The sequence below is a fragment of the Myotis yumanensis genome, unplaced genomic scaffold (assembly GCF_028538775.1).
Source record: "Myotis yumanensis isolate MYYU_CA2020_CCGP unplaced genomic scaffold, mMyoYum1.0.hap1 SCAF_1, whole genome shotgun sequence".
NCBI classification, from domain to species: domain Eukaryota; kingdom Metazoa; phylum Chordata; class Mammalia; order Chiroptera; family Vespertilionidae; genus Myotis; species Myotis yumanensis.
The window spans coordinates 7,149,899-7,171,658 of NW_027223752.1; the positions used below are offsets into that span (position 1 = coordinate 7,149,899).

The window sequence follows — 21,760 nt, forward strand, 5'->3', positions numbered from 1 at the left end:
AGGGACGACCCCGGTGAAGTTGAAACAGCCCCCGTGAGGTAGGGACGACCCCGGTCTGGTAGGGACAACCCCGGTCAGGTCGAAACGGCCCCGGTGTGGTAGGGACAACCCCGGTCAGGTTGAAACGGCCCCGGTGTGGTAGGGACGACCCCGGTGAGGTTGTAACGGCCCTGGTGAGGCTCAGACGGCCCTGGTTAGGTTGAGACTACTCCAGTGAGGTTGGGACAAATAAAGGGGACCAGTATGGACTGATGAACAGGGGTAGATACAGAAGCAGAGCAACATTGAACAGAATGTTAAACTACAGTGGGAAGCCTGGGGAGGGTTGGGGGGGGGGATTAAGAGACCAACTGAAGGACTTATATGCATGCATATAAGATTAACCAATGGACACAAGACACGGGGTGGGGGGGGCGGGGGGGTAGGGGCCGGGGGAATGTCAAGGGGGGGAAAAAAGGAGACAATGTAATACTCTTTGTAATACTTTAAGAAATAAAAATTATTAAAATATTAAAAAAAAAAAATTGTTGACTCTTGCCGAAACCGGTTTGGCTCAGTGGATAGAGCGTTGGCCTGCGGACTGAAAGGTCCCAGGTTCGATTCCGCTCAAGGGCATGTACCTGGGTTGCGGGCACATCCCCAGTGGGAGATGTGCAGGAGGCAGCTGGTCGATGTTTCTCTCCCATCGATGTTTCTAACTCTCTATCTCTCTCCCTTCCTCTCTGTAAAAAATCAATAAAAATATATTTAAAAAAATATCATTGACTCTTGTGGGCCATTATTGGGGATGGGGTTATATCGACCCCTGAGATTAGCCTTTTGCCTTCTCACAGGGAGAAAGGTCCAGTTTGTGGGGAGCAGTGTAGGGGTGGCCTCTGCCGCAGGGAGGAAGGGGTGAAGGCAGGCACTGGCGAAGATGGGGTTACCTGGGTGCACGGCTGGGTTACTGAACTGCAAAACCTCGTTTCCCCTTAGAAGCTCTTCCTCACGGGCTGTGTTTCTGGGCCCCCAGAGGGAGAAGCATTCACCAGGAGGCAGAGACAGTGACAGCGCTGCTCTGTGCCGGGCATGGGGACAAGGCAGACACTGCTCCCTGACTCGGGGGCTTCCCTGCCATTGGGGAGAAACCAGAAAGGAAAAAATAAAGTCATCGCCGAGTAAAGGAGCTCGCGAGGCCCCATCTGCGAGCCTGCGGGGTGTCCGTGAGGCTTCTGTGTGTGTTGTTCTGTTTCATTTCCTGAGGATAAAATTACAGCACAGGACGTGCTTTCTCAAACTCCTCGTGTTCTCCAGTCCCGGACACCCCGCTCCCAAGGGAGTGCCCCCTGCAGGGTGCTTCTCAGATCCCAGCCTTTAAGGGGCAGGAGGTCCAAGGCCAGAGCAGCAGGAGCACAGGGAGTGGGGAGGGAGAGCCACGGGGGAGGGGGGTGTGAGGGGGACACAAGCGGTGAAGCCAGGTGACTGAACAGTGTGGGGTTGAGTTTTTATTTTGTACAGCTTTTATCATTTCTGACACAGGATAGGCTCAGTGCGGAAAAATTAGGAACACCAGCCGGGAAAGAAAGTCACCTCTGGCCTGGCTAGCTAGCAGGGCTCAGTGCTTGAGCTTCGACCTATGAACCAGGAGGTCAGGGTTCGATTCCCAGTCAGGGCACATCCCTGGGTGGTGGGCTCAATCCCCAATGTGCAGCGTGCAGAAGGCAGCCAATCCATGATTCCCTCTCATCATTGATGTTTCTATCTCTCTCTCCTTCTCTGAAATCAATAAAAATATATCTTTAAAAAGATTATGTTTCTGGGGGAAAAAAGTTGCCTCTGTTCTCCTACTGAAGTATGGTAGCAATCATCGCAGGTAGAAACTATAGTTTAACTTTAACCCTGCTGTTTGGCTTCTGTACTTATTTGCTTTAACAATAGAAAAGTTATTTTGATTTTCTGAATTATATAAATTATCCCATTCGATTGAATACCCTATTGATTGTAATGTGAATATCCCATTGGTTGCGGTCATACTGGTTATCGAAGCACATTCTTCTGTACCTGGGAAGGACAGCACAATTATCCCAAGGTCAGAGGGCTCCAGATAACGTGTCCCTGTGACTCAGTGGTCCCAAGACCCTAGGGCTCTAGATAATGTGTTTCTGTCAACTCAGTAATCCGGAGACCCAAAACTATCCTTCCTATCTAATAATTGACAAACGTGGTAATTGATCGTACCTTTGCTACGCCTCCCATTGGCTAATCAGTGTGATATGCAAATTAACCACAAACAAAGACGGCGGTTAATTTGCAAACGTAGGCTCCAAGCGGTGGAGCGAAGCCTGGCGGCCGGGGCCGGCGGAGCAGCGAGACCTCACGGCCCTGGGGCTGGCGGAGCAGCGAGGCCTGATGTTTCCGGGGCCGGCTCCAGCCAGAACTCGGCCAGAGCGGAGGCCTGGGCCCCTGGTGCTGGAGGCCAGGGGAAAGGAAGGCCTATTGCACAAATCTCTTTGTGCAACAGCCCTCTAGTAATTTAGATAACATGCTTAAGACTGCTTCTGTAAACTGCTTTTTTGCAAACCAGGTTCCTCATTCCAAACCTTGGGATGTAATCACAACCTTTGTGATCTTTGCCTATATAAGTCTGGTGTTGGGGCTGGGAGGGCACTATGAGAATTGGGAGAGCGAAATGCCCCCTCATAGTCCCGGATTTGCAATAAATGTGACTCTTTAATTTGACTTCTTGAGGTGTCCTTGTGTGATTCTCGGGGTACATTACAACACTACCCTAACCCGCAGAATTCAGTGAAGGAGGCTGTCTGGACCTGGGCTGGGGGCAAGGCTGGCACTCAGAGTGCCCCTGGGTGAGTGGGGGTGGGGTGGCTGAGGACCAGCTGTGTGGACCTGGGGACTTGGGCTGTGCAGGGGCCAGTGCCGGGTGGGCAGGGTCTGGCTCTGCCTTCGGCTCTCGACACCTCTGCAGGAAACGGAAGGTAAGAGTTGATTTCTGTGTTATAAAACCAGCATCACCTCAGTGTAAAAAGGAGCTCGTTTAATTAATCAGCGGAGGAACGGAAGGTTTTCGTGAGGGCCCCTTCGACTGTCTGGGCCAGTGAGGGAGAATCTGGGACCCACAGGTCCCCTGTGGCTGCTGAGGACGCAGTGAGCAGGTGGGTGGCTTTGTGGCGAGGGCTGGGGACCAGCTGCGGGTGTGTGTGGCCTAGCCTTGAGCAGAGCTGTCTGCCCGACGCATCCCTTTCTCCCAGGGAATAACTGTTTGCGTTGTGAATGTCTCTCTGGCCCCTTGTCCGGTCTATCCTGGTGTGTCCTGGCCTCCCCGCTGAGCCAATCTGCCCTGGGCCTCGGCGATGGAGGGCGTGGGACCATCTGGGGACAGCCAGCCACTGTCCTGGGTGCCCTCAGCCCCAGTCCATGGTACCTAGGGTCTCTCCTTGGGTAGATTTGAGGAATCCACTTTTCTCCCTTGAACTGAGTCAATCCGAAGTTGCTGCCACGCTGGGTGGCCGAGGGCTACCTGTCCAGGCGCGCTGGGGGCCTCCCTCCTGGTGCTCCGGGCCATTCTGAACCCACTCGGCCGGCTGGGCCAAGAGGCCAAAGGGAGGCCAGCTCCTCCAGATGAGGTGACCAGAAACCCAAGATGGGCAGCGATATAAATAGACACTTGGCAAATGCTTCCAGTCTAAAAATAGAACTAAAGGGGGCCTGCCTGGGGGAGTCCCTAACTGGCCAGAGGACCAAAGGAGTGGTCCCCAACTGGAGTTGGGGCTGGTCAGGACACGAGGGCCAGGCCGAAGGAGCTCAGCCAAGTGTCCCGGACACAGTGCGTGCTGGCTGTGCATTCAGTTGTCTGTGCGACGCACAGGCCTCACGGAGTCCACCCTCTGGGCCAACCTGGGGCTGGCACTGGGGCCTGGAGTGAGCTGGCCCCCCTGTGCCCTCTCTCGGGGCTCCCACTTCGCATGGGTGGAGAATGGCTGCATGACCACGCTGTCCCTGGCGGACAGGCAGTGTGAGCAGGCACCTGAGGCCACTGGCCAGAGGAGGGCAGTGTGCCCTCACCTTGAACCCTGGGCTGAGCTGGTAGGTACTGGGCCTTGGCACCTCGGGGAAGTGAGAATGGGCGAGGTCAGGAGAAGGCGGGGCGGGGGGGGGGGGGGGGGGACTGGCCGCAGACACAGCAGGACACAGACAGACGGAGGAGAAAGGTGCTGGCCCTCCTCTGTCCACCGCAGCCACAGCCCTGGGGCTGAGCCGGAAGTAGGTCTGCAGGTGCCGCAGTGGCAGGGTGAACCAGACACAGTGATAAGGAAAAGAAGCAAATCGCCAAAAGATAGGAAAGTGGAAACATGCCGGCCTGCTGCAGGAAGACGGTCCGGCCTGGGCTGGCGGCTCTCACTGTCTGTGGTGGTTGCGTCTCTGCCGCCTGGATTTTAAAAAGAACTTGCAGTTATTCCTTTTGTTACAAACTGTGAGAGGCATTTAGGGTTGTCAGGTTCCCCCAGGGCGCCCGGACCAGCTTGGCCCTGAGCCCAGAGGGGCCAGCGGGCGCCCGCGTCCTCCTTCCTTTCGGTTGGGTCCAGGCTGGAGCTGTTTGTGTGATGTCTGTCTCCCTCTAGAGGACGGCCTGGCCTCCTTGCTGGGGCTGGGTGGGGCGGAACATGTGGCTGAAGGAGGAAGAGGCCTAATGCATGCCTAACTGCTAACGGTAATGACACTCCCCATCGGGAGAGGTGGTCTCCTGCCATCCATGCAAGACTCAGAGGGGTCACTCCACTGACCCCAGATCACACAGCTGGGGGAGGTGGAGCCAGGAGCCAAACCCAGCTTGGGTATCCCCTCAACCATGGGAGGCTCCCCCGCCCGCTAAGATCCCAGTCTCCCCAGCTACCAGAGGGCTTTACCATCTACTGAGTCAGGTCAAGCCAGGTGTGAAAAGCTGACTCTGCCCAAGGTCCATCACCTGTGTGTCCATCTATCATCCATCCCTGCATCCATTGATCCATCCATTGATCCACCCACCCAGCGATCCATCCATCCACCCACCCACCCATCCATCTACCCACCCACCCACCCATCCACCCACCCATCCATCTATCCACCCACCCACACACCCACCCACCCATCCATCTATCCACCCACCCACACACCCACCCACCCATCCATCTATCCACCCACCCACACACCCACACACCCACTCATCCATCCACCCACCCACCCACACACCCACCCACCCACTCATCTGTTCACTGACTTGTTTCATGCACTTATTCACTGAGCCTCCCCCGCTGCTTGCCCTGTGCTGGGTGCTGTGGGCTCAGAGACAAACCTGCTGGACTCTGCCTGCCAGCAGCTCACCGCTGGATGGGGAGACAGTTAGACCTGCACAAACCAGACTAAAGGGAAAGGCGTCAGGTTTTCCATTCTGCTGTGGAGAAGGGTGCTTGTTTGGGAGACAAAGGGCAGGTGAAACTTGGCTGCAGTGACTGAGAGAACACGCTCTCAAGTGTCAGCTTCTTGGGCTGCCTTTTCTAACGCACCCCCCCGCCCCGTCCCCACCCAGTGCCCCTGAGCCCACCCTACTCTACGTCTCTCCAGGGTCCTTATCACCGTCCCGCAGACTCTGTATTGTTATTTATTGTGTTGGTGTCTGTCTTCCCACCTAGAACAAAAGATCCATGGGTCAGGGGCATTTGTCTGATGCTGGAAGCTGGTCCATCCTTGCTGCTTGACACAGTCGCTGCAGGGAAGAAACATCTGCACAGCATATGTCTCAAGGGACCTGGCATATATGGCATACTGTTCTTAATATGTTTGCTCCCCTTCTTGGCACTATGTGTTTTAACCAGGGTCACCTCTCTGAGAAAGGTTGTTTCCCCAGGTAGGGATTTTTCCCTGAAGTTAGGGAGGGAATAAAACCCCTCAACTACGTGCCAGGCTGGTAGTTAATCACCTTAACTAGCTGCAATCACCCTTAAGCTACATAATCTTTACTCCCTGGAATGGAGATAAGAAACGCCCTAACCTTTGGAATGGAAATTGAGAGGATTAAAATCGACTGGTATAAATACAGATGTAACAAGACAATGATCTCAGAACCTGGCTGGAGAACCCAGACAGAGCTTGGCTAGAGATCCTGGCCTGGCTGCTGATCAACTGAACGTTGTCTCCGTGTCATTATTTCTTCGCCGACGCCGTCCACACCTTTGGGAACCCCTGGACCTGCTGGGGCTGGGCCCCAACAATTTGCCACGATGTACGACCCAGACGAGGATGTGCAATATGACGAGCATGATGATGAAATCACCCCAGAGTTGTGGCAAGAAGCATGCTGGATTGTAATCAGTTCCTATTTTGATGAGAAAGGCTTGGTCAGACAACAGCTGGATTCTTTTGATGAGTTTATTCAGATGTCTGTTCAAAGAATTGTGGAAGATGCGCCACCTATAGACCTGCAAGCTGAAGCTCAGCATGCTAGTGGAGAAGTTGAAGAACCGCCAAGGTATTCGCTGAAGTTTGAACAAATTTATCTCTCCAAGCCTACTTACTGGGAAAGAGATGGTACTCCTTCACCACTGATGCCAAACGAGGCCAGGTTACGAAATCTCACGTATTCTGCTCCACTTTATGTAGATATCACAAAAACAGTCACCAAAAAAGGTCAAGAGCAACTTCAGACTCAGTATCAGAAAACTTGTATAGGAAAAATTCCAATTATGTTGCGTTCAACTTACTGCCTATTGAATGGCTTAACAGATCGTGATCTTTGTGAGTTAAACGAGTGCCCCTTGGATCCTGGTGGCTACTTCATTATTAATGGATCAGAAAAGGTTCTGATTGCGCAAGAAAAAATGGCAACAAACACGGTCTATGTGTTTGCCAAAAAGGATTCTAAATACGCCTACACAGGAGAGTGTAGATCATGTCTGGAGAATTCTTCCCGACCCACCAGCACTATTTGGGTTAGCATGCTGGCAAGAGGAGGACAGGGTGCAAGAAAGAGTGCTATCGGCCAGCGCATTGTGGCAACGCTACCCTTTATCAAGCAAGAAGTTCCCGTTATTATCGTGTTCAGGGCATTAGGTTTCGTGTCCGACAGGGATATTTTAGAGCATATTATTTATGATTTTGAAGACCCAGAGATGTTGGATATGGTCAAACCTTCTCTCGATGAAGCTTTTGTCATCCAAGAACAGAATGTTGCACTGAATTTCATTGGCTCGAGAGGGGCAAAGCCTGGTGTCACCAAAGAGAAAAGAATTAAGTATGCCAAAGAAGTCTTACAGAAAGAAATGCTCCCTCATGTTGGTGTCAGCGATTTTTGTGAGACCAAAAAAGCTTATTTCTTGGGGTATATGGTGCATAGGTTACTTCTAGCAGCTCTGGGTAGAAGAGAATTAGATGACAGAGATCACTATGGAAACAAGAGATTGGACCTTGCTGGACCGCTACTTGCATTCTTATTTAGAGGCCTGTTTAAGAACTTGCTTAAAGAAGTACGGATCTATGCACAGAAGTTTATTGATCGGGGAAAGGATTTTAACTTGGAGTTGGCAATTCAAACAAGGATTATAGCTGATGGCCTAAAATACTCTTTAGCTACTGGAAACTGGGGTGACCAAAGGAAAGCTCATCAAGCCAGAGCCGGAGTATCTCAGGTGTTAAACCGCCTGACCTTTGCATCTACTCTTTCTCACCTGCGTCGTTTAAATTCTCCGATCGGTAGAGACGGCAAGCTGGCAAAACCGAGACAGTTGCATAATACGTCGTGGGGAATGGTGTGTCCTGCTGAGACTCCGGAGGGCCATGCTGTAGGACTTGTGAAGAACTTAGCCCTGATGGCTTATATTTCCATTGGATCTCAACCTTCTCCAATTCTGGAATTTTTAGAAGAATGGAGTATGGAAAATTTAGAAGAAATTTCTCCCGTAGCGATTGCTGGCGCAACCAAGATTTTTGTGAATGGCTGCTGGGTGGGAATACATAAAGATCCCGAACAACTTATGAACACTCTCAGGAAATTGCGGCGTCAGATGGACATCATTGTGTCTGAAGTTTCCATGATCAGAGATATTCGAGAGAGGGAGATTCGGATCTATACGGATGCCGGGCGTCTCTGTAGACCACTTCTGATTGTGGAAGAACAAAAGCTTCTGCTGAAGAAGAGACATATTGATCAATTAAAAGAGAGAGAATATAACAACTACGGTTGGCAGAATCTCGTGGCCAGTGGGGTAGTGGAATATGTTGATACTCTAGAAGAAGAAACAGTGATGCTGGCGATGACTCCAAATGATTTGCAAGACAAAGGAGTAGCTTACTCTTCCACATATACACACTGTGAGATTCACCCATCGATGGTTCTTGGTGTCTGTGCATCGATTATTCCATTTCCTGATCATAACCAGTCCCCTAGAAACACATACCAGTCGGCTATGGGTAAGCAGGCCATGGGAGTTTATATCACCAACTTTCACATCCGTATGGATACATTGGCCCATGTTCTCTACTATCCTCAAAAACCGCTTGTGACTACACGGTCTATGGAATATTTGCGATTTAGAGAGTTGCCAGCAGGTATCAATTCCATTGTGGCTATTGCATCATACACCGGATATAACCAAGAAGACTCCGTTATCATGAATCGTTCAGCAGTAGACCGAGGCCTTTTCAGGTCTGTGTTCTACCGATCATACAAAGAACAGGAGTCTCAAAAAGGATTTGACCAAGAAGTTTTTGAGAAGCCTACCCGTGAAACATGCCAGGGTATGAGGCATGCCGTCTATGACAAGCTGGATGATGACGGTCTGATAGCTCCCGGGGTCCGTGTATCAGGAGACGATGTTATTATAGGCAAAACAGTCACCCTGCCTGAAAATGAAGATGAGCTGGAGAGCACTAACAGACGCTATGCCAAGAGAGACTGCAGCACTTTCCTCAGGACTAGTGAGACAGGCATTGTGGACCAGGTTATGGTAACTCTCAACCAGGAAGGATATAAATTTTGTAAAATAAGGGTACGCTCTGTCAGAATTCCACAGATTGGAGATAAATTTGCCAGTCGACATGGTCAAAAGGGTACTTGTGGTATTCAGTATAGACAAGAGGATATGCCTTTCACCTGCGAAGGAATCACCCCCGATATCATCATAAATCCCCACGCCATCCCCTCTCGTATGACCATTGGTCACTTGATTGAATGTCTTCAAGGGAAGGTGTCAGCTATCAAAGGCGAAATTGGTGATGCCACTCCATTTAACGATGCCGTTAATGTGCAGAAGATTTCTCACCTTTTGTCCAATTACGGCTACCACCTCAGAGGAAATGAGGTCTTGTACAATGGATTCACTGGCAGAAAAATCACATCACAGATTTTCATCGGCCCCACTTACTACCAGCGTTTGAAGCATATGGTGGATGACAAAATCCATTCCCGCGCTAGGGGGCCTATTCAGATCCTTAACAGACAGCCTATGGAGGGTAGATCCCGGGATGGTGGCCTGCGTTTTGGTGAAATGGAACGAGACTGTCAGATTGCCCACGGGGCAGCCCAGTTCTTAAGGGAGAGACTGTTTGAGGCATCGGATCCCTATCAGGTTCATGTTTGCAATCTTTGTGGAATAATGGCGATTGCTAACACCAGGACCCATACGTACGAATGCAGGGGCTGTCGGAATAAGACCCAGATTTCTCTGGTGCGGATGCCTTATGCGTGCAAACTGTTGTTTCAAGAGCTTATGTCTATGAGTATTGCACCTCGAATGATGAGTGATTAGCTCTTTTAAAAGACTCCCAACAAGACACTTATCAATGCTTTTTGTGTCTTATTTTTATGATGTGGCTTTCTAAAGTAACAAATAAATGTGTTACATGGTGAGAAAAAGCATTTTATTTGTTCTGTTTGATGATATGCATGCTTTCCTGTAAATAGGTAATACATTTTTGTAGCTAGTCTTGAAAAAAAAATAAAATAATTTGGGGGAGCATTAGAAAGGAATAAAGAGAAATGGCAGGAGCAGAAATATGCGCAAATTGTTCTTCTCGTGAGTTCTATTTCACATGCAATGATTAAAACAAAAATGATAACATTATCTGATATTAAAGATCATGATATTTAAAAGTGAGAAGAGTAAAGGGAACGAAACGAAACGCAACCAAGGTTTCTACTTTACTAAAAGTGGACTATGAGTCACATGTATATATATTTTAATAGAGCAACTTCAAAGAAAACTACACAAAACCATACACTCAAAAGCTCTACAATTAAATCAGGAAGACCCCCTAAACATGTTCAAATTGAGAGGATTAAAATCAACTGGTATAAATACAGATGTAACAAGACAATAAAACACACACAGAACTTGGCTGGAGAATCCTGGCTAGAATCATGGCTCGCAGGGCCACTCTGAAAAGGACTCTGGATTTCGACCCGCTGCTGAGCCCCGTGTCCCGGAAGCGGCCTCGATGTGCGCCGTGGTCTGCGCCCACCTCGGCACAGAAGTACCTTCGAATGGAGCCGTCCCCCTTCGGCGACCTCTCGTCCCGCCTCACCACAGAACAAATTCTGTACAACATAAAACAAGAGTATAAACCCATGCAGAAGAGAAGACGTTTAGAAACTAGCTTTCAACAGACGGATCCATGTTGTACTTCTGATGCACAGCCAAATGCATTTCTCCTCAGTGGACCAGCTTCGCCAGGGACTTCATCTGCAACATCCTCACCTTTAAAAAAAGAACAGCCCTTACTCACCCTACGGCAGGTTGGGACGATCTGTGAACGTTTGTGGAAAGAATGTGAAGAGAAAGTTCGAGAAGAGTATGAAGAAATACTGAACACAAAACTTGCAGAACAATATGATGCATTTATGAGTTTTACGCATGATCAAATAATGCGACGATATGAAGAACAGTCTGCTAGTTATGTTTCATGAATCACATTTTCTGCATTTGTGGGCTGCCTTGTTCCTTGTTGAATTGTTGCACGAGGTCCCAATTATGACATGGAGCAATGCGAATACCCCCCTGTGAATACGGGTTATTTCAAGCTTTCGTCAGTGACAATTACTCTTAGGCAGCAACTGGTTTTGGAAATCCCTACCTTGTACAGTAGGAAAAACAACCTTCCTTACAGAGGTTAAACAGAAGGTCAAGGAACCGTATCAGGATTTCCTTTTTCACCTCATAGAGGCAGTCAAGAGAGTAATCACTATTGAAGAGGCAGCCGATATCCTAATTAAACAACTGGCTTTTGAAAATGCTAATAATAGGGTTTAATCTCCAACATTTATAGGGAACTCATGAAACTTAACAAAAGTAAGATAAACAATCCAATCAAAAAATGGACAACGGACCTAGATAGACACCTTTCGAAAGAGGACATACAGAAGGCCAAAAGACATATGAAAACATGCTCCAAGTCACTAATTATACAAGAGATGCAAATCAAAACGACAATGCGGTACCATCTCACACCTGTCTGAATGGCTATCATCAACAAATCAACAAACAACAAGTGTTGGCGAGGATGCGGAGAAAAAGGAACCCTCGTGCACTGCTGGTGGGAATGCAGACTGGTGCAGCCACTGTGGAGAATAGTATGGAGCTTCCTCAAAAAACTAAAAATGGAACTCCCATTTGACCCAGTGATCCCACTTCTAGGAATATATCCCGAGAAGCCAGAAACACCAATCAGAAAGGATATATGCACCCCTATGTTCATAGCAGCACAATTCACCACAGCTAAGATTTGGAAACAGCCTAAGTGCCCATCAGCAGATGAGTGGATTTAAAAACTGTGGTACATCTACACAATGGAATACTACACTGCAGTAAAAAAGAAGGAATTATTGCCATTTGCAACAGCATGGATGGAACTGGAGAGCATTATGCTAAGTGAAATAAGCCAGTCAGAGAAAGATAAATACCACATGATCTCACTCATTTGTGGAATATAGAGAAACAACATAGACTGATGAACAAGGACAGATCCAAAGACAGAGAAACAGTGATCAGGCTATTAATCCCCAGAGGGAAAGTAGGGGAGGGTGGGGGTAAGGGGAAGAGATCAACCAAAGGACTTGTATGCATGCATATAAGCCAAACCAATGGACATGGACAACAGGGGGGTGGGAGCATGAGTGTTGGGGGGGGGGGGGAGTGGGGGTCAATGGGGGGGGGGGATGAGGACACATTTGTAATTCCTTAACTAATAAAGAATTTAAAGATTAAAAAAAAAAAAGAAACACCCTAACCTTTGGAATAGAAATTGATAGGATTAAAATCAACTGGTATAAATACAGATGTAACAAGATAATAAAACACACAGAACTTGGCTGGAGATCCTGGCTAGAACCTGGCTAGAGAACCTGGCTAGGCTGCTGATCAACTGAACGCTGTCTCCGTGTCATTCCTTCTTCGCCGATTCCGTCCACACCTTTGGGAACCCCTGGACCTGCTGGGGTTGGACCCCAACAGTCTGAGTTTACTGCTGTGGTCTGGTGCCTGGAATGTGGCACGTAGTAGGCATGCTGTGTTTGTGGCATGAGGGGGAGATGATGCAGCCGGGGGCTGTGCAGATGGATTGTGAAATGGATCTGAACATAAACAGGACTGGGTGCCTCACTGGATGTAGGGTGCAGGGGGAAAGGCATTCAGGGCAATTTCTGGGTTCCTGGCTCAGGTTCCAGGGGGTGAGTGGTACTTACCACATTAGATGCTCTGCGGGAATCACGGGACTAAACAGCTCCCTGTTCTGTCAGTTAGACAACATTCCTCAAGCTCCCTCATCCCTCAAGCTCCCTCATCACGCAAGGTACTGGCCTTCCAAGTGTAGCATCTGCAAATGAATCTAAGCTCCAGCTGTACCTGACCTGCTCATAACAGGACTGTCACCTCCTTCCTTCTAGAACCTATGCTCCTATTAATGCAGCCTTTGCATTTGGCCGGCCACTTCCACTGGAGCTTGCCCTGAGTGGTCACAGATGTGAGGCAGGTACTAACCTCATTTCGTGGATGCAGAAACAGAGGCACAGAATGGTCAGGGAGCTTGCCTGAGGGTTCAGAGCTGACATGAGTGACAGAGCTGGCATCTGAACACAGGCAGCTTGGTTCCTAACCACGCAGAGCTGCTTCTCTCTAAAGTCCAGGACAGGCATCAGAACTGGCCTTGGACGGGCCACATCCTGCCCTTTGCCCTCTGCTGTGGCAATTGCTACTGGCAACTCGTGTCCTCCACTCAGAAATGGCTGGGCAGGTGCCAGCGAGGCTGCCCTCTGTCAATTCTCAGCCTGCTCAGGGCTGGCCTACAAGTCCACCCACCAGGACACGTGGCCCTGCCCTGAGGGCCACAGTCCCCGGTCCGGCCAGGTTTCTGGCCAGGGGACATCCTGGACAAGTTCACGGCTCTCTGAGCCTCAGGGTCCTCGCAGGGCTCCAATGATTTCGAGCGACGAGCCGATGGAATCGGCCTCTTGTTGGAGCAGCTCCTAGTTTGGTTAGAGGCCAAATGGCCAGCCCAGCAGTGGGACCCACAGGGCATGGTCTCCTTGCTCGGCAAGCTCTGCTCAGCGCTGGGTCTTGCTGGGGCAGGGGACTCAAGTGGAGGCAGACTTCGCTGGGGCCCTGGGGGCAGGGACAGTGTGGGACCAGGGCAGTGTGAAGGGGGTGGAACCAACAGTGGGCGGCTGGTGTTCATGCTGCTCCCAGGAGGGCCCTGACCAGCCTTCTGGGTGCCAGGCATCAGTGGCCCACGCCCCCACCCCTCCCTGTCATCTAGACGCCTTGAGGATTGGGCTTGGGCCTTATTTGCCTCAGTGCAGCCTCAGCTCTGATAGTGTTTGTTGAATGAATAAGTGAGGGAGCTTTTTTTTTTTTTTTTTAAATCCTCACCCGAGGACATTTTTTTCCATCGATTTTTAGAGAGAGTGGAAGGGAGGGGGAGAGACAGAGACAAACACTAATATGAGAGAGACACATCGATTGGTTTTCTCCCGCATGACCTCGACCAGAGCTGGGAGTCTGCAACCGAGGTACGTCCTTGACTGGAGTCGAACCTGGGACCCTTCAGCACGCAGGCCGACGCTCTGTCCACTGAGCCAAACTGGCCAGGGCAAGTGAGGGAGCTTTGTGGGTTTCCTGAGCAGGAATCACTCCAGGGGAGTCAGGGAGGCCCAAGACACCAATGAGGTGTGAGCTGGGCCTGGAGGGGCAGGGACATCACAGCCCCGTTCCTGGACCTCCCCGGAGGTGTCTGGACATGGTCTGGGGCCCAAGCCTGCAGGTTGTGGACAGTGGTCCTGTGTCCCCAGAGCCTGATGCTCCTGTGGCCTCTCTCTACTGCCCACAGCTGGGTCCCCAGGGCACTGGGACAAGGGGCATTAGGGGCGGGGTGGGCGGGAATCCAGGTGGGCATCGACCTGCCTGCTTTCCAGCACGACCTCTGCCTCTGGGCCACTGGCCAGCAGCACCTGCTTCCACCCCCTCCCCCACCCCAGGTATTTAAGGTCTGAGAGGACCTGACCGGTTGTTGGTGGTGACATTGGACTGTTCTCAGGAGGGACACCCACGTTGTCCATGGATTTTGTTGCTGGAGCCATCGGAGGTAGCGGACAGGGCAGCAGGGCCTTGTAGGGGACTGTTGCTCCTGGGGGTACCTGGAGGAGCTGGGGGGATGCTCTGTCCTAGGGGGGCCTCTAGAAGACGTGGGGTTTGAGGAGTCACCCCAGAAGTGGCTGGGACCTGGTGTGGGCCTGGGTGCTGAGTGACAGGAGGACAGAGCTGGTTCCTGGGAGACTCCAGTGGCAACACAGGGCTGGGTGCAGGTGGGAGGGTGGGGGTGAGTCTGCACTGGCCTTGGGGGCCCAGCTGGGGAGGCTGAGGGGCAGTTCTGGGATGGGGGGCTCAGGGGCAGAGGTGGTCTTTGCCTGGGCCAAGAGGAGGCTGGGAGTGACCAGCACAGAGGACTGGCTGAGCTGGGAAAGGACCAGAAGCTCCAGGAGAGGTGGACAGTGAGGACAACGCTGCCTGGAAGCTGTGGGCAGAGGAGGGGAGGGCCCGTCCCCGCCCCAGCCCTGCCCCAGCCCCGCCTGCCCAGCCACCGTGTGCAACTGTTTTTATTTCTGGGGAAAGGGCTCATTGCGAAAGACAGACCCAGACCGGTAACTGGCCCATTGGGAAACAGGCTCATTCGGGCTCCGGATCCTCCAGCCACCTACCTTGCAGGCGGTGGAGGCTGTTTTGGGCCGGGCACCCTTGGCCTTGCTTATCGTGTGAAACAGCAGTGGGCTCCTTCCTGTCCTTACTTCTGGGAACAGTGTGGGAGGGGAGGGGAGCAGCGCCAAGCCAGGGAGACCAGGGCTCTGGCCCCATCCAGAGGCTTGCTGAGGTCCTACTGTGTGCAGGGACTGAGGCCAGCTGCTGCCCTGGACATCAGCCCCCTAAGGAGGAGGCTCAGAGATGGGGCTTGGCTTGCCCAAGATCACACAGCCAGGAAGGGATCTTGGAAGTCACATGTTTCCTCCAGAGTCCACGGAAGGCCTGGCAGAAAGGGCCTCTGCTCTGTGCTGGGTCCCGGGTCACAAGGAACAGACATGGGCCTTGTCCTTGACGCCAGCTCTGGAGGTAGAGCTGGCATGCTGTGGGACAGGGGCGCTGATCCACAGGCTTCTGGGAACAGAGGCAGCCCGAGCTCAGGGGTGAGGGAGGGCTCCGGAGAGGAGGTGGTGCTGTGGGAGGGCTTTGATGGATGAATAGGAGTTTGCTGAGGTTTATGTGAGGGTCAAGGAGGGTAATTCTTTCAAGTCAGTCAGTCTTTTACTTCATTTCATTCATTCATTCACTCTATTCTTTCATTCATGCATGTTTATTGAGTCCTGGGATACAGAGTAAATAGGACCCATCCCCAAAACATTACTGCCCTCACATGGCCCTCGCCACCCATCCCCAGGGACCTGTCTGCTCACTCTCCGGCTTCCCCGTGGCAGTGCTGGGGCCTGGACATTGAGTCCCTGGTGTCGGCAAAGGAGACGGAAACAGGACGGTGGCACCAGCACGCTCTGCAGGGCAGAGGGCCCGGGTCCAGGAAGCCTCGCGTCCACTCTGTGCCACAGCTCGCGGTTCCAGGAGCCCTTCATGGAGCCCTGGGGGGGCTGGGCTCTCCCACCCCGAGACAAACCCGTTGCAGCCTGAGGCTTGAGGGCCAGTGCTGCCTGGCCTGGGACAGGCCCAGCCAGTGCGAGACCAAAAGTTCTCCCAAAACATGGCCCCAGAGGCAGGGCGAGGAACATCCTGGGGGCTAAGACTCAGGGAAGGAGACATCGCCAGCAGCCAGGTGGGAGTTCCTTCAGCTCTCGGAGCCTCCGTTGCCTCGTTTGCAGAACGGGGTGGCTCTCCTGTTGATGAGACACTGGACGAGGAGGGGGTCTGCTCCCGCTGTCCTCACCCCGAGCTCTGGTTTCCTTCCAGGCGTCTGCGGTGTTGCTGTGGGCTACCCCCTGGACACGGTGAAGGTGTGTGGCCATAGGCCCTGCAGCCCTCCTCCTCCCCTCTCCCCCACCCCGCCTGCCCCTGCGAGCCTCCTGCACCCCATCCCCGGCCAGAAGACCTTCCTAGGGTGCTCATCACACCCGGCCCTCCCCACCCGCCTCCGGACAGTCTGCCCCTCTTTTCCAGCCTCTGGTTCTTCCTCTTACATGGGGCTCACTGTCCCTGCTCTGCCACTGAGAGCGTGGCCGTGACATCCAAGGAGTTGGCTCTTCCCCTCCCCCAGGCCTGCTGTCCTTGCCCTGACCTTGACCCCTTCCTGAAGCCGGATTCTCCCACAGGTCAAGATCCAGACGGAGCCCAAGTACACAGGCATCTGGCACTGCGTCCGGGACACGTATCTGCGAGAGCGGGTAGGCCTGGGGCCAGGAGGACAGGCAGGGGATGTCGGGGCTCAGGCCCCAGGCCTGCCACTCACCACTCTCTGAGCCTCGGTTCTCTCACTTCCAAATGGGGATAATTGCGCCAACCTCTGGATTCCTCTGAGGCCCAGGGCTGGGTGTCCAGCATGCAGGAGAGGGTCTAGAGGGGGTGGGTGTCTGGGGACTTTGACGATGGGGGGACCCATGTGTGGGCATTTCTGTCCTCTTCAGGGTGGAGTTGTCAGGTCCCCAGGGTCCAGGACAGAGAGCTGTCCAGAGGGGGACAGGGACATTTACCAAAGTGGCCTTGGGGCTCGGTGCCGGCCAGGGAGGGGCCAAAGGAAAACAGCAACAAGGAAGCATGCCAGTTCCTCAGCTTCACCATCAAGTAGCTGCCCTGGGTCCAGCCTGGCCCTCTGTCTCTTCATCACAATCTCTCAAGTTGAGTACTCTGAGCCCCATTTTACAGCCCAGGATACTGAGGCCCTAGGCAGTCAGTGACTTGCCTGAGGTCCCATAGCCAGGAAGGGCCTGCAGGGGTGAGACCAGGGCCATCCTCCTGGCCGAACCTCTGGCCTGACTGCAGTCCTTGGGTCCTGTCCATCTGCCCACCAGGTGAGGGGCTTCTACAGGGGCCTCTTGTTGCCCATAAGCACAGTGTCCCTGGTCTCGTCACTGTCTTTCGGCACCTACCACAACTGCCTCACACGCATCTGCCGGTTCCGGTATGGCAGCGCCGACGCCAAGCCCGCCAGGACCGACATCACGCTCTCGGGTTTCGCCTCTGGCCTCGTCCGTGTGAGTGGGGTCCCGGGACCCCAGGGGTGGGGAGGCCCTGAGAGGTCCCTAAGCCCAGAAGGCAGGGAAACTGAAGCTCCGTGAGGGCAGAGGCTGGATGGAGGCTGGGGGACTAAGGGTGAGAACTCAGCTGAGTCTCATCAGCTGAGGGAACTTGAGGACTCCAGGGAGCCTCCCTGAACTTCTGACTCTTCATCAGTAAGAGGCGTCTCGATGAGGACTAAGTGAGGTCACATGTAAAGCCCCTAACACCAAGTCTGACAGGTATGAGCACCCCTGAAATGCAAACAACATTATCAGTAATGTTATGTTACATATTAATGTTATTACTTTGTTTTATTATTCTTACATTAAGTGCTTACATTAATTAAGTCATACGGTAATATGTCATTGACATACTAATTATGTGATTAAATGCTTTCATGAATTGGAGTCACAGCCACTTACCTGACACCTACTGTGTGTGGAGTCCGCTCTGTGCTGGACGAGTGTGTATCAGAGGTCCTCAAACTTTTTAAACAGGGGGCCAGTTCACTGTCCCTCAGAAATTCCACACATGCGCACTGCGGGCCCGGGACGAGTCGGCTGCTAAGCAGGACAGGCAGCGGCGGCAAAAACACCTGGCGGGCCGGATAAATGTTTTCGGCGGGCCGCATGTGGCCCGCGGGCCGTAGTTTGAGGACCCCTGGAAGGTGCTGGCTTGAGCTTGGGTGGGCAGAGCGGGCTTTGAACGCCGCTCCACCAAGGCCGTGGGCCAGCCTGAATCTTCATGGGGCGCAGGTCCCCTGATGTCACTGTGGGTGACGGGAGGCTGACGGGAGGCCAGGTCCAGGGTGTGTGGGCGGTGCTGGCGCCTTCTATGGCTGTGTCTCCGCTCCAGGTGTTCCTGACCTCGCCTACCGAAGTGGCCAAGGTCCGCCTGCAGACCCAGACCCAGACCCAGATGCAGGCGCAGATGCAGCAGAGGCGGAGGTCCTCGGCCTCATGGCCCTCGGCGGTGCCCCCCATGTGTCCCGCACCCCCTGCAAGTCAGGTGCCTGGGCCCAAGTACCGGGGGCCGCTGCACTGCCTGGCCACCGTGGCCCGTGAGGAGGGGCTGCGGGGCCTCTACAAGGGCAGCTCGGCCCTGCTCCTCCGGGAGGGCCGCTCCTTCGCCACCTACTTCCTCTCCTACTCCATCCTCAGCGAGTGGCTCACCCCTGCTGGCCACAGCCAGCCAGGTGAGTGGGGGCTGGGGCCCGGAAGGGGCACAGGCTCAGCCAGTGGGAACTGAGTCAGGTGGCATACTGCTACCCCAGAGCCTCCCAGGGTGGGAACCTGAGTGCTCTCGACGCTGAGGGTCAGGACAGACCCCCTCTGTGTGGCCTGGGACGAGTCACATTGGTGGAATGAGCCCAGGGCTTCATGAGGGCTGGGCCCTGCCCTGGGAGCCCCACCTACTCTCCTCTGGGGCCTCCATCCGCCTCTAATCAAGGTGCTCCCTCGTGGGTCTCCCCCTGCAGATGTCCTGGGTGTGCTGCTGGCCGGTGGCTGCGCAGGGGTCCTGGCCTGGGCTGTGGCCACCCCCATGGACGTGATCAAGACTCGCCTGCAGGTGGACGGGCAGGGCCAGCAGCGCTACAGGGGCCTCCTGCATTGCGTGGTGACCAGTGTGCGGGAGGAAGGGCCGCGGGTCCTCTTTAAGGGGCTGACGCTCAACTGCTGCCGTGCCTTCCCCGTCAACATGGTGGTCTTCGTCGGCTACGAAGCCGCGCTGAGGCTCACCCGGGGCCTGCTCAAGTAGCTGGCCCACCGCTCGGGGGCCAGCCTGTGGAGGCCCGCTCCCAAGGGGTCCCGCAGGGAAGAGGTGGCGTGGGATGAAAGCACCAGAGACCGGGCTTAGGAGGACTGGCACAAGGCACCAGCACCAGCAACTTTATTTTTTACACACACTGTTTTATAGCTAAGCTGTGGCCGGTCTTGCTTCATAGATCACTGCTAGGGCTTGGCCTATCATGGGGAAGTAGCAGATCGTTACAAGCTGGGCAAGACTTGGCAAGCTTTGTCTAGATCCATCTATGTAGGACAGTTGCTCTGACAAAAGTCTGCTTGCCTAGATCACAAGAACTGGGGTGCAAGCCAAGTTCATGGCCTTTACATGACTTGGAGTGGGGTTAGGCCTTTCCTGGACCCTCACTGTCTCTTACATCTCCCCCTTCTTTGCGTCTTAGGCGAAGTTCGTGTACAGCGGTTTGCAAGGATTGGAGGCTTCCTCCAATGGCTTGAATGTAGACTGGAAGTAGACAAAGCAGAATGGTTATGTATATAAGTAGCATAATCCCGGAACCCAATCACGAGGTCCACTGGGTAGAAGAAAACCAACTTCCAATCTCATTAAAAATCTTAGCTGCTACCTCCGCAGGCGGAAGCCAAGGTCCCTTTGCACTTATTATAGCCTGAATTTCCTTTAAAGTTATACAATCAATCATTGTTGCTAAGTGCAGTTACTAAAACATAAGTGAATTATATAAAACCATAATTAATCAATAATGCCCTCTTACCAAGATAGTTATTAATCAACTTTGCCCCATTGCTCGTCTAGCTACTAATATAAACTTGCCCCGTTTCCCAGTTAGAGGCGAGGTTGTGTAATCCACTATCTACTTGTTGGGCTGTAAGGATAGAGGTTTTTAAAGCAAATCCTGATGCTACAGCAGAAGAAATAATTACCATAGTAAATACAGTAAAAGCTATTAAGGAACATACAGAGGAACAGTGGGTACATTCCAGGTGAGGGTCTGGTTAAACAATGCTTGAAAACGAGTCCCCCAGATGTCCATTAGGCCTCACCCAAGTCCTTGAATACAGCCCAAGTCATTGGTAGTCAAAGGCGGATCAGGATCAGTCCAAGTCTGCAGAGTGAAGGTGGGTGGATCAATCACATGAGTCCAGTGAACTGCAGCCGAAGTCACTGGCAACAGTCCAGTCAAGGTAATTAAAGCCAAAGTCAATCCCCGGGAAGAGTTCCGAGTGAATGCTTTGAGCTTCTGTCTCTTCAAAGAGCCCCAGGTGAGGAGGGGCCATCTCCGTCCAAAGGGTCTGCAGACGACCCTCCGCTGGCGCGTGTCCTGAAGGTTTATGGCTTCTCATCCTCTTCCTCAGAGATCCGATTGCAAACTTAGTCATTGGGGTCTGCATCTGGAACTTAAACACAAGTATACCCTCTTCCCCAAGTTAGCAACTCCACCGGGCCTTTCCAAAAGGAGGATTCCTGATCCCGGTACATTACTTTAGAATTAGGCTTATGTTCTTGAGGAACAAAGTGTTTTTCAGCAGCTATTTCCCCATGCTGCTGATTTTAAAAAATTTAAATAGTGAATGTTGTAGTATTTGGTGAGGAGAGTACGGACCCCCTAGCTCCCCCTTCTTTGTGTTTTAGATCTGATTTTTCAGGGAACGATGTGCCCTTTCAACTATGCTTTGTCCTTGGGGATTATAGGGGGTTCCAGGAATATGAGTGAAGAATTTACTTTACTAGGATTTAATTGCTTATAAAGATACTGGCTTTTTGTGGTAGGTATTTTTATTAATATAGTAAATTTAGTAAAGTTTTATGTCTGATTTATGAGGTGTAAATACTGCCTATCTCTAGCCTAATTTAAAATGTAGTAGCGAGGAGCTTTTGTTATTTTAAATTATATCCCAAAATTCTATTGCTGTATTTTAAGAAATTTTAAATAAAATAACTTGTTTTGCCCTTTCTTAGAGGCAAAAACTTAAAATATATATTTATTAATCTTTATTTGATAAAGCTTTTCTATGTGATTTAGAGAATAAACTTTTGAAAACATTTTAGGGTCCGTGAAATGTCCTAAAGTTATTCCTTGGTTATAGTTTTGAAATCTAACTTGAAAGACTATTAAATATATATGTGTATATATGATTTAAAGATTATATATTTTTTATAACTATTAAGAGATATTAATTATTACATTTGGCTTACTGGCCTGTACTATTTGATTAATTTCCTTTTAATATTTCTCTTCTTCTTCTTATAATTCCTTATTCTTAGAAACTTCAATC

The 21,760-nt window shown here is 51.9% G+C and overlaps 1 protein-coding gene and 2 pseudogenes across 1 annotated transcript; all 3 read left to right on the top strand.

The window, feature by feature from the left end:
- The first annotated feature begins 6,251 nt into the window (after positions 1 to 6,251).
- Positions 6,252 to 9,773, top strand: LOC139008277 (DNA-directed RNA polymerase II subunit RPB2 pseudogene; annotated as a pseudogene).
- Positions 9,774 to 10,303: 530 nt separating this feature from the next.
- Positions 10,304 to 10,993, top strand: LOC139001413 (akirin-2 pseudogene; annotated as a pseudogene).
- A 3,543-nt stretch (positions 10,994 to 14,536) lies between these two features.
- On the top strand, positions 14,537 to 21,520 carry LOC139001429 (solute carrier family 25 member 47-like). Its single transcript, XM_070403035.1, has 6 exons — positions 14,537 to 14,598; positions 16,461 to 16,504; positions 16,820 to 16,891; positions 17,516 to 17,698; positions 18,579 to 18,918; positions 19,201 to 21,520. Exons 1-6 carry the CDS (start codon positions 14,571 to 14,573, stop codon positions 19,479 to 19,481), a joined length of 948 nt encoding a protein of 315 aa, XP_070259136.1. The 5' UTR covers positions 14,537 to 14,570; the 3' UTR covers positions 19,482 to 21,520.
- Positions 21,521 to 21,760: the final 240 nt, after the last annotated feature.

What these genes read in the sequence shown, in the direction of transcription:
- LOC139001429 (XM_070403035.1), top strand. Translation starts at nt 14,571, where the DNA reads ATGGATTTTGTTGCTGGAGCCATCGGAG. An exon ending in ACCCCCTGGACACGGTGAAG is followed by an intron (nt 16,505 to 16,819) that starts GTGTGTGGCCAT and finishes ATTCTCCCACAG; the next exon opens with GTCAAGATCCAGACGGAGCC. An exon ending in TCGCCTCTGGCCTCGTCCGT is followed by an intron (nt 17,699 to 18,578) that starts GTGAGTGGGGTC and finishes TCTCCGCTCCAG; the next exon opens with GTGTTCCTGACCTCGCCTAC.